Source organism: Orbicella faveolata, unplaced genomic scaffold (genome assembly GCF_042242905.1).
Source record: "Orbicella faveolata isolate gen_17 unplaced genomic scaffold, um_ofav_v1 contig_12, whole genome shotgun sequence".
In the NCBI taxonomy this organism is placed as follows: Eukaryota; Metazoa; Cnidaria; class Anthozoa; order Scleractinia; family Merulinidae; genus Orbicella; species Orbicella faveolata.
In genome coordinates this window covers 6,897,318-6,912,500 of record NW_028301539.1, presented here as the reverse complement: position 1 = coordinate 6,912,500, position 15,183 = coordinate 6,897,318, and the positions used below count along the sequence as shown (strand labels likewise).

At 37.9% G+C, this 15,183-nt stretch overlaps 3 protein-coding genes across 7 annotated transcripts in view; 2 read left to right on the top strand and 1 right to left on the bottom strand.

Annotated features, from left to right (window-relative positions):
- Window positions 1–15,183, bottom strand: part of LOC110048802 (nephrocystin-4-like) — a 64,193-nt gene that overhangs the window by 36,947 nt on the left and 12,063 nt on the right. The gene's annotated exons all lie outside the window — the stretch shown is intronic.
- LOC149116328 (uncharacterized) lies at window positions 6,782–9,474 on the top strand. Its single transcript, XM_089282271.1, has one exon. It carries the CDS (start codon window positions 6,853–6,855, stop codon window positions 8,314–8,316), a length of 1,464 nt encoding a protein of 487 aa, XP_089138397.1. The 5' UTR covers window positions 6,782–6,852; the 3' UTR covers window positions 8,317–9,474.
- On the top strand, window positions 13,499–15,132 carry LOC110048799 (uncharacterized). The gene has a single exon (XM_020754574.2). It carries the CDS (start codon window positions 13,558–13,560, stop codon window positions 14,992–14,994), a length of 1,437 nt encoding a protein of 478 aa, XP_020610233.2. The 5' UTR covers window positions 13,499–13,557; the 3' UTR covers window positions 14,995–15,132.

Here is a 15,183-nt window from a genome sequence, read left to right as displayed (position 1 = left end):
TCGTAAACCGTAAATTTGTACGCCGGCTAACACATTAGACTGTCGACGTCTTTGACTTATAATAGGCACAAACGCTTTTAAATACGTAGTTCCTTAAGGACGAATTTTTTTATTGATTCGACGGATCCCCGAATTCAAACTTCCTTTGCCTTGTCCCTCTGGCCGGTAGGATCTTGGAAATACTACCGTCCAGAGGGACAGCTTGTGTATAAGGTAATTGGACTTAAGACCATGCACATTTTTATTTGTAGAATAGTTTGACACATTGCTATTTAGCCTAACACTACACTAGATTATCACTCTACAGTAATATTTCAGTTTTCTGTGATCTTGTCCCTCTGGTCGGTAGGATCTTGAAAATACTACAAGCCAGAGGGACAGCTTGTGTACAAGGTAATTGGACTTAAGTTCATGCACAGTTTTATTTGTACAATAGTTTGATACATTACTCTTCAGTTTTATGCTAGACTAGAATCACTCTAGAGTTGAATCTTTTCAGTTTTCTGTGATCTTGTCCCTCTGGCTGGTAGGATCTTGAAAATACTACTACTGGCCAGAGGGACGGCTTGTGTATAAGGTAATTGGACTCAAGTCGATGCACAGTTTTATTTGTAGAATAGTTTGATACATTGCTCTTACTTTAGTCTTACACTTCACTAGACTATCACTCTACAGTAATATTTTCAGTTTTCTGTGATCTTGTCCCTCTGGCCAGTAGGATCTTGAAAATACTACTGGCCAGAGGGACAGCTTGTGTATAAGGTAATTGGACTCAAGTCGATGCACAGTTTTATTTGTAGAATAGTTTGATACATTGCTCTTTAGTCACACTACACTAGATTATCACTCTCCAGTAATAGTTCAGTTTTCTGTGATCTTGTCCCTCTGGCCGGTAGGATCTTGAAAATACTACCGACCAGAGGGACAGCTTGTGTATATTAGGTAATTGGACTTAAGTCCATGCTCAGTTTTATTTGTAGAATCGTTTGATACATTGGTCTTTAGTCTTACACTACACTAGATTATCTTTCTACAGTAACATTTTCAGTTTTCTGTGATCTTGTCCCTCTGGCCGGTAGGATCTTGAAAATACTACTGGCCAGAGGGACAGCTTGTGTATAATGTAACTGGACTTAACCCTTTAAGTCCCGATAGTGCCATATGGCACAAAATGTTATAATAAGCTTAATATTTGGCCAGTTCATTTCAAATTTGGACGCCAAAAGGATCTTTGAGACATCTTTACATTGAAAACATAAAATCATACCCCCCTCCTGAATCAGACTTGATTAACCACCCCTCAAGTTTTTGAAACTTTTACGCTTTACAATTTTACGGTCAAGTGAATATCTGATAAAAATCTGCACACCCAGAGCTGCAAATTAAGCTATTGTTTAGGGGTATACCCAATATATACAAGGAATAAGGTATTTTTGAACGTTTTCATTTTTTTTTACTTTGAAGACTCCTCAATTCAATTTGTGACACCTTGTATGTCTGTTATGGTGATTTAGGACATACCCCAAACAATACCTTTTAACTGGTACATTACTTGCGGTCTTTCGATCTATGGTTATAATTTTAGAAAAATAAGGTTTTTCTCTCCCGGGCTTAAAGGGTTAAGTGCATGCACATTTTTATTTGTAGAATTGTTTGAAACATTGTTCTTTAGTTTTATACCACACTAGAATGGCTCTACAGTTAAATATTTTCAGTTTTCTGTGATCTTGTCCCTCTGGCCGGTAGGATCTTGGAAATACTACCACCCAGAGGGACAGCTTGTGTATAAGGTAATTGGACTCAAGTCCATGCACAGTTTTATTTGTACAATAGTTTGATAATTGCTCTTATTGCTTAAGTCATAAAGCAGGCTAGAATATTGAGGATTCCCATTTATATGAAAGTTATCAGACACTTGATGCCTTAATAAAATTTATTTTGCATTCACTCCAAGTGAAACAGAGTGCCAGACTGTATTAGGACACATTTCTGACATGTCCAGTGGGTTCAAGTTGTATACATCAATATTTAATATATTATTTTGTGACTTGCATACTCTCTGGAAGGATAGAGGAATCTCTTCAAGATTGTTAAACTTATAGAGTTGGATACTGTTCCTTAGCATTGTAAGACTATCTGTTTATGGAATAAACACAAATTAAAGTAATGAAAATGTCCTTCTATTGTCTTTTTTTGGTGAATGGTGTTCACATTTAAACAAAATAGGTTTAAGGAAATCCTTTATTTAACCAAAATGTATTGCTTAAAGGGCACTGACCTGACATACTCACAAAGCCACTCTCATTGCAAAATGTCCAGTCTATTTCCCTCATGTTTATTAAGCCTGTATCCCTCAAAGGATAAGTCACTTCTAAAGTGAAGCTTTCTAAATAACAAATGTTAATAAGTGTAACCCCAGTTACCCTAAAAATTAATCAGATTGAATAGTTTGCTGAGTTTGCATATTTGTGCACCCATGAGTAAAATTGGGGGGGGGGGGGTAGGGGGGCGGGAGCCCCAGAAGAATAGGGGGCAGGAGGCAGGAGAGGAAAGGGTGGGAAGTGGGAGTTCCATGAAGGCGGGAATCATTTATTTAAAAGCATTAAAATCCTTTCAAAAACAAGAACCCAAATGCTTTTTGACTTACATTTAGCTTATCTTGAGACTTCTGGACTGAAGGAAAAATTAAAAGACGTGAAGAGCTAGAGGAGCAAGCCTGAAAACAAAGCAAAAAAGGAAAAAAAAGCTAAAGGATTGCGCAGCTAAATGATAAGTATGTGTTTTGAGTGTCCTTATTTACAGGGGACGGGGCAAAATGGAGGAGGGCGGGAGTCAAGAGATAAAGGTATGGGAAGCAGGAGAACTGGGAGGTTCTGACCCCCTTTCACCCCCCTCTCCCCCCCCCCCCCCCCAAAAAAAATAAATTGTTAAACAGCTTAATTGAACGTGATTAAATTTTTTAGTCCACACAAAACAATTATATATAAATGGAACAAATAGAACTACAGTTGCATTAGAAAGCTTATAGGGGTTCTTATGATGAAGGTAACAGAGCTAATAATCTCCCACCCCCAGTAACTAGTCTCAGACAATGTAAATGGCATGTGATGAAATTGGCATGAAATAGGCAGAAAATTCAAGTGACAAAGACTGGTGGCCATGTTGGATGACAAGAACAATAAACTAAGCTAATTCTTTTGTTAATGGTCATCCAACATGGCAGCGATGGCGTCAGATATATGCCAGTTAGTTAGATTTATGGTAATATAAATGTGCCAGGCTCTTTGTCTGCACTAAGTCCACTCAAACTCGGGCTCTTTTGACTGAACATTTTCTCACACATTTTAATTGAATCCCTACACATAGGATACACCTAAGCAAAAGAATGATTATGATTGTGGTGTCTTTGTCTGTATGGTAAGCTCTGAAAATACCATAGTCTATCAATTACCATGTCTCTATAAATAATCAGCTTGGCTTGAGTTAATTCAAATCAACGTGTTCATCTTTACCTGAACTGATCACTTGTGCTAGCGATACATTTTAAATTCATTGGTATCATCTATATTTAGTTTCCAGAGCACCTCAGCAGGGGAGAAACTCCTAATTTCAACCAGGTATTTTGAATCAAAAGCAAGTATCAACACTTCTCATCACATGACAAAGTAATGGAAAATCAATTTAAACCAAACAACATGGATACCAACTACACATCTCCTATTCATAACACTTTCTTGCAGAAATTCACTTTGTCTTATTTTCCAGGATGACATTCCCTCTCTCCATGAAGTGATGAAGATGCAGATCTTACAGCAAAAGCTACCAAACTGAAGGAATGTACATTCAAAAGAACTCAAAAGTTCCCATCAATAGTAAAATATTGATTTTATTGCAACAGAGCATGAATAAACTTTTACAGACACCATGAACTTCAGTCCAATTAACTTATACACAAGCTGGCCTTCTGGCCGGTAGTATTTTCAAGATCCTACCGGCTAGAGAGACAAGATCACAGGAAACTGAAAATATTACTGTAGAGTGATTCTAGTGTAGTGTAAGACTAAAGGCCAATGTATCAAGCTATTGTACAAATAAAACTGCACATGAACTTGAATCCAATTACCTTATACACAAGCAGCTGTCCCTCTGGCCAGTAGTATTTCCAAGATCCTACCGGCCAGAGGGGCAAGATCACAGAAAACTGAAAATGTTACTGTAGAGAGATAATCTAGTGTAGTGTAAGACTAAAGACCAATGTATCAAACTATTCTACAAATAAAACTGAGCATGGACTTAAGTCCAATTACCTTATACACAAGCTGTCCCTCTGGCCAGTAGTATTTTCAAGATCCTACCGGCCAGAGGGACAAGATCACAGAAAACTGAAAATATTACTGTAGAGTGATAATCTAGTGTAGTGTAAGACTAAAGTAAGAGCAATGTATCAAACTATTCTACAAATAAAACTGTGCATCGACTTGAGTCCAATTACCTTATACACAAGCTGTCCCTCTGGCCGGTAGTAGTATTTTCAAGATCCTACCAGCCAGAGGGACAAGATCACAGAAAACTGAAAAGATTCAACTCTAGAGTGATTCTAGTCTAGCATAAAACTGAAGAGTAATGTATCAAACTATTGTACAAATAAAACTGTGCATGAACTTAAGTCCAATTACCTTGTACACAAGCTGTCCTTCTGGCCGGTAGTATTTTCAAGATCCTACCGGCCAGAGGGACAAGATCACAGAAAACTGAAATATTACTGTAGAGTGATAATCTAGTGTAGTGTAAGGCTAAATAGCAATGTGTCAAACTATTCTACAAATAAAAATGTGCATGGTCTTAAGTCCAATTACCTTATACACAAGCTGTCCCTCTGGACGGTAGTATTTCCAAGATCCTACCGGCCAGAGGGACAAGGCAAAGGAAGTTTGAATTTGGGGATCCGTCGAATCAATAAAAAAATTCGTCCTTAAGGAACGACGTATTTAAAAGCGTTTGTGCCTATTATAAGTCAAAGACGTCGACAGTCTAATGTGTTAGCTGGCGTACAAATTTACGGTTTACGAACTAGACGGGAAGAGATGTAAAGAAATATACAGCATTTGCCGAACAACTCACCGCTTTACTCTCTACACATTATTCTTAACTTGTCAGGTGAATAAAAACGTACTTGTCTTGTTGATCAACATAGTTTTACCACTGGCAATTCGCATATTTATGTGACTGGTATAGTCCGCCATATTGGAATAGCCGACAATTTCCGAAAACTGCTCGACTCGGAAACTCGCTCCTAGTACTCCTCGGTTGTCCTTCTGAGCGGTAGGATTTAGGCACAACCCTATTAAGCCTCGCTTGCATGCAACTTCCGGCTTTTTTCTGGAATCGGTGTATTGTAAACTACAATATTTGCTTGCTCGTTTACTGCACGGAATTAGCAATGTGATCATTTTAGTTTTACTTTTTGTCTAAATTTATTGAGATGGCAAATTAAAAGACTGTATATTTTATACTTCCATATTTTTAGGTATACCTTCCTTTGTATAGCAACTGTCATTTACTTTCCCACCAGGTTAGTGTCTACACCGAAAAACAAAAGGAAGTGTTCAAAATAAAAACGTTCTCAATGAGGACACATTAATTTTAGAGATTTAAAACTACCAATCAATTGCTACTTTAAGTTTTAATAATTTTGCTTGAATCCAATTCCTTGGGATTGGCACAGACTTTGCCATTTTATATAGTTTATTTAATTAATATTCTAAGAAGTGGAAATTTAGAAATAAATTCAACAATGAATATTAACGCTAAAAACGACATTTCGATGTCATCCTGACATCACTTTCTCAGACTCATTAATAATTCATCAAGTTTAAACAAAGGAAATCATGAAAAGGAGATTGGATGGAGATGGAATTTACGCTAGGTAGAAAAGTTGATGAATGTCACATAGCCAAATATCCCGCTTATACTTGAAATACAGGACAGTTACCATCAAGGACATTTTAAAAGCTCGGTTAAGGGCCCATTAACCGATCTTTTCGAGCCGTTGCTAGGGAAAATTTATTCTCATATAACCTCGTCATTTTTAGTTTCTTCAGAGTTATTTCATGTGTTTTAACTTTTTCATGATCAGCAACACTAGTGTTGATGTCATCAGGCCATGCCCATGGTCATGTGACTAATACTGAAAAAACGCAAAGGCTCCCAGGCAAATTTCTTTATCGGAATTTTTTTCATTGATTTAATGTTTTAATTTAAATCCTCATTACGCTATGCATAGATTTTGTTTCATTTCTAAAAGGTCAGATTTTGAGAGAATTTCAAAATATTAAAAAGTTCGTAATTTTCTGAAAAAAGCATGATTTTGAAAAAGGAATGCATAGCTATGTTTCCAACGTTGGCTTTAATTGAAATCCGTCAAAAAAGGCTGGATTTATAGAAAAACCGCGTTTCCTTTAGCATTTAAAGAAACCGAAAGTGCGCTGATCGATATATATTGGAAGTTACCCTATCAGCGCGTGCGCAATTTACACTACCAGCACACTTCGGTAAGATCAAACAAAGCCACACGGAGTTATCTTTTCTCTTTCTATTGCTCTTGTTTTTCTGTCGTTCTCTTATTTTGTCTTTGCTTGTACTTTTTTTACTTTGCATTTTGAGAAACACAAGAAAAACATCTAAAATGTGAGCGAATTTGGAAGTTATTGAGCTATTTTTATTTTCTGCGCTCAGGCTGACGTAAGTAACCGGAAGTGAAATTTCAGTGACGCAATCCGGTGTGACAAGAAAATAAGTGCATACATTACTTTTTGCCTAGTCATGTTTACGATGCTTTCACTTTAAAGCAAAATGGCTGACAGCATGAACGAAACTCTGGCTGATTCTTCAGCCAGCGGAATAGAAAGGAACTTGGAGAAATTGACCCTAGAAGAGGAGCAAAACACAGCAAGAGACGAAACACCCGAGCCGAAAAGTTACAGCAGCGATACGAGATCGAGAGAAGAAGTAAGAAAAAACCTCTTCGGTACAGAGCAGCAAGATGGGGAATGGCTAGAGAGCCATCCATGGCAAGACAAGACACCAAGTTGCCAAGAAACGATGGATACGACCATGGACATGTCGAAAGTGTACACTGTGTCACAAGACTGGCACAATGTTAAAAAAGTTCTTCTCGAAAAGATCTATTCCAAGCTTTCGACATTTATTAATGAAATGAAAGGACCATCGATTCGCCAGGAGCTGGAAGATATATTACAAATCGATGGAAACTCACTTAAATTAAATTCAACATTGCTGAAGGCGACTGATTTTGAAAAGGTGAAGCGCACCCCACATTTGCTTGAAATAACTCAAAAGCAAGATAATGTTCCATCAAAAGACGAGCCATCTTCTCGTCCATCGGGTGAACTGAAAAAAATCTTCAAGGCTTTTTCTTTAGATCCACAACAAAATCCAGATCAGCCATTGCAAGAAAACTCCTGGTTCCTCGACTGCGAATACATGCTAAAGATGCATCTGCCTGATGACTCATTAAAGTGGTTTAAAAATGACGATCAGCAAGGAAAACGCATCAGAGAAATTAATCCTGAAAAGGAGAATCAAAGATGGATTTTTATACCATCTTTCCGCCGCGCCAAGATTGCCTTGTTAGATTGGCCCCAAGATAACATCGTCACTCAAGAATCCACCATCAGAATACTGGTAGTGAGACCTTCAGAGTTTGAAGAGTACGTGTCTTGCTGCGGGCACGAGTTCCCTATTATATGCCTTCCACAAGATGAAATCGGAGCAGGCTATCCACGATACTGGATCCAGAAAATTGCTCTGCACTTGAAGCTGCAGTTCATCTGGATGATTGATGACAGCGTGGAGTGCTTCTACGAGTATCATCCCAAGAAGAAGCCACCTCTTAGCCAAAATAAAAAAGGAGAGGGGACGTGGAACTACAAAGACTACAGACGAAGAAAATTTGGCCTTGTTTTTCAGCGTATCGAGAACTTGGTGAAGGACACAAAAGATGGAAACCCGCCCATCGCAGCCATGAGCCCAAGACGATTTATGGGGGGAGTTGACCTGAACGATTCATTTGCTTGCAAACCTCCACGAATTGCTGTGTTTCTCAACTTAGCAGCACTGGAATCAAAGAAGGTATACTATCGACCTGAACTTCAAACATTAGAGGACATGATCTTCGGGTACGAATGTGAAAAAAATGGCCTGAAAGTATTCCTTGACAACCGCATTCACCTGCAGGATCATAACTGGCAATTTACCGGAGCTAGGGGTCCTTCTGTTCAACAAAAGCCGACTTAGCAACCTTACTTAATCACTGAAGATATGACACTTGAAAACTATAGCACATTTTCAAGTAATAATTCAAAATGTACATTAGATGTACAATCACTGATCAGTAAGGTAATCAGTAAGGTAATCGTTATCAGACTGCCATGGATAGCTTAAAATTAATTTTTCAATTTTGTTTACAGCCGCTGGAATGTGAAATTGTAACCATGCTGAAATTTTTACGTATCCCAATACAAAAAAAGTCTGGTCTCATTCAATCACAGGGGCTGAGCAAACTGACACAATTCACTTGTTTCATCTCTGATTATCTAGAAGTTTGAGAGAACTAAATAATAACTAATATTGAGAAGCATGCGTGTCTTTTCCAATAACTTATATTCACAACATAGAATTTTGTTTGTATTTTTCAAAACAACATTTCCCGTTTCTAAAAATTAAAAGTATAGGGTTATAAACACTACTACAATCCAAATAGAGATTTCATTTTCCATCTGTTGTCAGTACCCTTTTCATCTTACTTTTACAGCGTAAGAGATCATTTGACTTTGCCGTAGGTACTAAAAGAAACTCTTTAGGAAATGCCAAAACAAGATATACCAATGTTAAATCCTAGTCTGAACATTTTCCCAGTTTCTCCTACAGTGAGAACAAACCATTATTAAAAAGGGAATTTGCTACCTAGCTTCTTCATGAACTCTTAGTAACCAGTAAACAACCAACAAGAAAATTTAAAATAAAAATAGTGACATTAGCTCCTGCAGCCAAAACCTGACTGATTCAAATTTTATTCAAAAGTTTCATCCACAAGGTGCAATGAAAGTCAAAGTTGTGTCCGGTAACCCAGGGCCAGCAGATTTTGTGGTCGGGTGAGTGGCTTCTATCCTTTGGTTGATCGCTCAATTGATCGATCGATCGATTGATTGATTGATTGATTGATTGATTGATTGATTGATTGATTGTACTGTATGCTCACTTTTTGATTAATGTTGAAAGAAAAAATATAGTGGTGGAAGAATTACTGCAAAGTAGCTTTATCAGACAGTGTAAGTATAGTATCACTGAATGTACTAGATATTTCTGCAATCCACAGACTTGTATCTTGAAACGTATTTTTTCCAAGTAGAATGCAACTGTCAATAATTCTGAATAAAGTATTGAAAAATCTAATGGCTGTTTTCAAAACAATCATTTCATCAGTGAACATAGTTTATCCTATGTTCCCTGGCGAAGTGATGTCTAGCAATGCCTGAGGTGGCATCAGTACCACCACTTGACCGGGGGATAGAGTGTTATCGCATGATGTCGCAGCAGCCATATTGATGAGTACCAAAATAGTGAAATGCCCGCAATGTTGGTGAACCAAACCAATATTGTGGGAGTGGAACTCTTGTTTTGTGTAAACCTTTTCTGTTGTTCCAATAAATTTACATGGCCGCTGGCCATGTGAGTGCAAAAACTCTATACACACATGTACATAACTCTAACAAGTTACTGATGAAATAGACAAATAGTTGATTGCAGTTTAGTTTAGCTGATTTGTGGCCTCTCCAGATTAACACCCCCTGCTTCATCGCCAAATGAGCTGAATAACCCTTGGCTCATTTGATGGATGAATTTTATTGAGGTGGCAAGATCAAAACGATCCTGTATCTTCCAATTATAAGTTGAAGAATGTTTCAATATTTTTAGGGTTACCTTCCTTTGTATACCTACTGTCGTTAGCTTTCTCAACAAGCTCGTGATCACAAAGAACTACCAACCAATTGCTACTTTAAGTTTTATTATTTTTGCTAGGATCTAATCTCTTGGTATTGGTATAGACTTTGCCATTTTACATACACAGGTTACTTGATGATTGTACTGCAAGTACGACCCCTCCCCCCCACCCCCTGGGTGTAGAGCCTGAAAGAATGGCTGATAGCTATTTTTGATAATAGACTGATAATTACTTTAGAGCACGTCTCAGATTCCCTGCCACGTTTTTTCTCCATTGACAGTGTTTGATATATTACTTCCAGACATTGACGTAAAATAGACTGATAAGACAAGTGAATTATGACGCCTACTTCGGAATAAACACGAAAATGGTGTTACGACTACGAAAACCTTAACAGTTCTTTACCCACGGTATCTGTTGTTGTTCATTTAAGTGTTGTACCACATTTACGTTTATGTCGAAAAACGAAATAAGCACCCCGTTCATGATAAATGCGCCCTCTCTGATAAGAAAAAGGGAGCTAAACAAAACCACGTCGACAACGGCAACAAGTTTGTCACCAAATAAATTTAATGAGCACGAAAATGGCTGTGCACGTGCGTTATAAATCCTTGTGTATTTCTTAGCCGTCCTCATCAAAACAACAACGTGAAATGACCAAGTTTTGGGTATTTTGAAGAACGTGAGCCACGACGTGTAATTTTCCGACTTTTCTTTAGGAATTGATTGCTGGCCTTACATATTTAGTTTGAGCAAGCTTTTAGATCGATTGGAGGGGTGAACAGATCTAGATAATTGTGAAATTCGAAGGTAAAATATAAATCTCTTTTTTTTTACTAGGCGTCGTCCAAGGCGTCGCCGTCGTCACTGCTTGAGCTCCCTAATATGATAAGCGCCCTCAATGCGCTGGTCTGCCAGTTTTGCAACGTACGGATGTTATTCACGAGTGGCGAAACTTCGAAGAACAGACGACCGAGCACAGCGAACGAATGTCAGTGAGCTTGTGTTTCATAGACAGGACAATCAACCTCTCCTAGACACCTTTATTCAAATGAAGACTGCATTGTTTTCAAAAGAAAAACAAGTAAAATGACCGTCTCGAGGAAGCATTTTCGCAAGCGAATCAGCTGCACGTTTTATTGTATTACGTAATCTAGTTATGCAAACCCTCCACTACGTCTCCGGTTTGCATAACTGTCTCGAATGTTTCAAACCCTCCTTGAGTTTAGATGAGGCTATGTAAACACGGAAAAAGTGCCCTATTGCTGGTTTTCAGTGTCATGCCATTCAAAATAGATCAAAATAAAAATCAAAACCGGTCAATAGATTAAGTCCAGAATCTGGGAAATGAAACAAGGTAAACATGCAAAGACTCTCAATCAATCAATCAATCAATAACTTTATTAATGTGTCAAATACATTCTAGCCGAGGATAAAAAAACCCTCTACTAATAGGGGACACATAAAATAAATAAAATAAATTATAAAATTTAAAAACCTAAATTTGATATTTACAATAAAAAGAGACTAAAATTTGACTACATTATTTACAGTAATTCCAACAATTCTAAAATAATTCATTCGCCAAAATTCTGGTCACAGCAATTTTCCTTATGCGAGACATGCGGAGAATTTTTTTTCCCAAATTTATAAAGATTTGCATGGAGACGCCATGCTGGTGCCCATCCGTATGCGCACCAACATGGCGGCCGGAAACCAACAGAAACATCTGTCACTGAGTTTTGCTACAAAAGCGTGAATTTATCCCTCGAGGAACTCTAAAACATTAAAATAATACTTTTTCTAAGACAGGAACTGTTCAGATAGCCAAGTTCCCAGAAAAAAAGTCACTTTTTAACCATCATGACAGCTCTCTAGGCCCTCATGTAAATGCCGCGTCACGCAAGAGCTTAGAAATTCAAGCGTAGTGTATCACAAAACCAAGAACCCATTCGGCGCGAAATTTGTATGAATATTAGTTTTCAGCTGCTCTTATACATCGTTTGAGTAAAATCTCAGGAAGATCAATGGTTCGAATTTTAGTGACGTCATGCGAAAACCAGCTATTGCTTAATTGTAAACTACAATATTTGCTTGCTCGTTTACTGCACGGAATTAGCAATGTGATCATTTTAGTTTTACTTTTTGTCTAAATTTATTGAGATGGCAAATTAAAAGACTGTATATTTTATACTTCCATATTTTTAGGGTTACCTTCCTTTGTATAGCAACTGTCATTTACTTTCCCACCAGGTTAGTGTCTACACCGAGAAACAAAAGAAAGTATTCAAAATAAAAACGTTCTCAATGAGGACACATTAATTTTAGAGATTTAAAACTACCAATCAATTGCTACTTTAAGTTTTAATAATTTTGCTTGAATCCAATTCCTTGGGATTGGCACAGACTTTGCCATTTTATATAGTTTATTTAATTAATATTCTAAGAAGTGGAAATTTAGAAATAAATTCAACAATGAATATTAACGCTAAAAACGACATTTCGATGTCATCCTGACATCACTTTCTCAGACTCATTAATAATTCATCAAGTTTAAACAAAGGAAATCATGAAAAGGAGATTGGATGGAGATGGAATTTACGCTAGGTAGAAAAGTTGATGAATGTCACATAGCCAAATATCCCGCTTATACTTGAAATACAGGACAGTTACCATCAAGGACGTTTTAAAAGCTCGGTTAAGGGCCCATTAACCGATCTTTTCGAGCCGTTGCTAGGGAAAATTTATTCTCATATAACCTCGTCATTTTTAGTTTCTTCAGAGTTATTTCATGTGTTTTAACTCTTTCATGATCAGCAACACTAGTGTTGACGTCATCAGGCCACACCCATGGTCATGTGACTAATACTGAAAAAACGCAAAGGCTCCCAGGCAAATTTCTTTATCGGAATTTTTTTCATTGATTTAATATTTTAATTTAAATCCTCATTACGCTATGCATGGATTTTGTTTCATTTCTAAAAGGTCAGATTTTGAGAGAATTTCAAAATATTAAAAAGTTCGTAATTTTCTGAAAAAAGCATGATTTTGAAAAAGGAATGCATAGCTATGTTTCCAACGTTGGCTTTAATTGAAATCCGTCAAAAAAGGCTGGATTTATAGAAAAACCGCGTTTCCTTTAGCATTTAAAGAAACCGGAAGTGCGCTGATCGATATATATTGGAAGTTACCCTATCAGCGCGTGCGCAATTTACACTACCAGCACACTTCGGTAAGATCAAACAAAGCCACACGGAGTTATCTTTTCTCTTTCTATTGCTCTTGTTTTTCTGTCGTTCTCTTATTTTGTCTTTGCTTGTACTTTTTTTACTTTGCATTTTGAGAAACACAAGAAAAACATCTAAAATGTGAGCGAATTTGGAAGTTATTGAGCTATTTTTATTTTCTGCGCTCAGGCTGACGTAAGTAACCGGAAGTGAAATTTCAGTGACGCAATCCGGTGTGACAAGAAAATAAGTGCATACATTACTTTTTGTCTAGTCATGTTTACGATGCTTTCACTTTAAAGCAAAATGGCTGACAGCATGAACGAAACTCTGGCTGATTCTTCAGCCAGCGGAATAGAAAGGAACTTGGAGAAATTGACCCTAGAAGAGGAGCAAAACACAGCAAGAGACGAAACACCCGAGCCGAAAAGTTACAGCAGCGATACGAGATCGAGAGAAGAAGTAAGAAAAAAGCTCTTCGCTGATGGCGACAAAACGCCAAAGCGGCAAGATGGGGAGTGGCTAGAGAGCCATCCATGGCAAGACAAGACACCAAGTTGCCAAGAAACAATGGATACGACCGTCAACGTGTCGAAAGTGTACACTGTGTCACAAGACTGGCAAGATGGTGCAAACGTTGATCTCAAAGAGATCTATTCCAAGCTTTCGACATTTATTTATAAAATGAAAGGACGATCGATTCGCCAGGAGCTGGAAGATATATTACAAATCGATGGAAACTCACTTAAATTAGACACAAATTCAACATTGCTGAAGGCGATTAATTTTGAAAAGGTGAAGCGCACCCCACATTTGCTTGAAATAACTCAAAAGCAAGATAATGTTCCACCAAAAGACAAGCCATCTTATCGTCAACCGGGTAAAAATAACAACTTCAAGGCTTTTTCTTTAGAAAAACTACATCAGCCATCGCAAAAAAACTCGTGGTTCCTCGACTGCGAATACATGCTAAAGATGCATCTGCCTGATGACTCATTAAAGTGGTTTAAACATGACGATCAGCAAGGAAAACGCATTACAAAAATTAATCCTGAAATGGAGAATAAAAGATGGATTTTTATACCATCTTTCCGCCGCGCCAAGATTGCCTTGTTGAAGTGGCCCCAAGATAACATCGTGACTCAAGAATCCACCATCAGAATACTGGTAGTGAGACCTTCAGAGTTTGAAGAGTACGTGTCTTGCTGCGGGCACGAGTTCCCTATTATATGCCTTCCACAAGATGAAATCGGAGCAGGCTATCCACGATACTGGATCCAGAAAATTGCTCTGCGCTTGAAGCTGCAGTTCATCTGGATGACTGATGACAGCGTGGAGTGCTTCTACGAGTATCATCCCGAACAGAAGCCACTGGGTTCCTACGCAGCAGACAGACGAAGAAAATTCGGCCTTGTGTTCGAGCGTATTGAACACTTTGTCCAAGACGCCGATGACAATGAAAAGCCTATTGCAGCAATGAGCCCGAGGCGATGGAATCCGCTATGTCGACCTAAAAAGCCATTTTCTCGTAAGCCTCCACAGGTTGCTGTCTACCTCAACCTCAGAGCACTGTCGGAAAAGAATGTTTACTATCGACCAGAACTTAAAACATTTGAAGACATGATATTTGGATATGAATGCGAGCAGAAGGGTTTGAAAGTTTACAGGGATAACCGCATTCCTTTACAAGACCACCAATGGAAGGACACCGGAGCCAGCAGCCCATCAGTTAAAAACATGTGAACCAATAACGGCAGTTAATACCGAAATGTTCAAGAAAATCAAAACAAACATGTCTAATGAATGTGAGCTCTTGAAAGACTTGGAAACTCTTAACAATCATAAAACAATACTTTGTTGTCCTACACGAGGGGAAAGGATTGACAATCATTGCAAGGAATCCCATAGACATGTCTACTTTAGACTAATGAA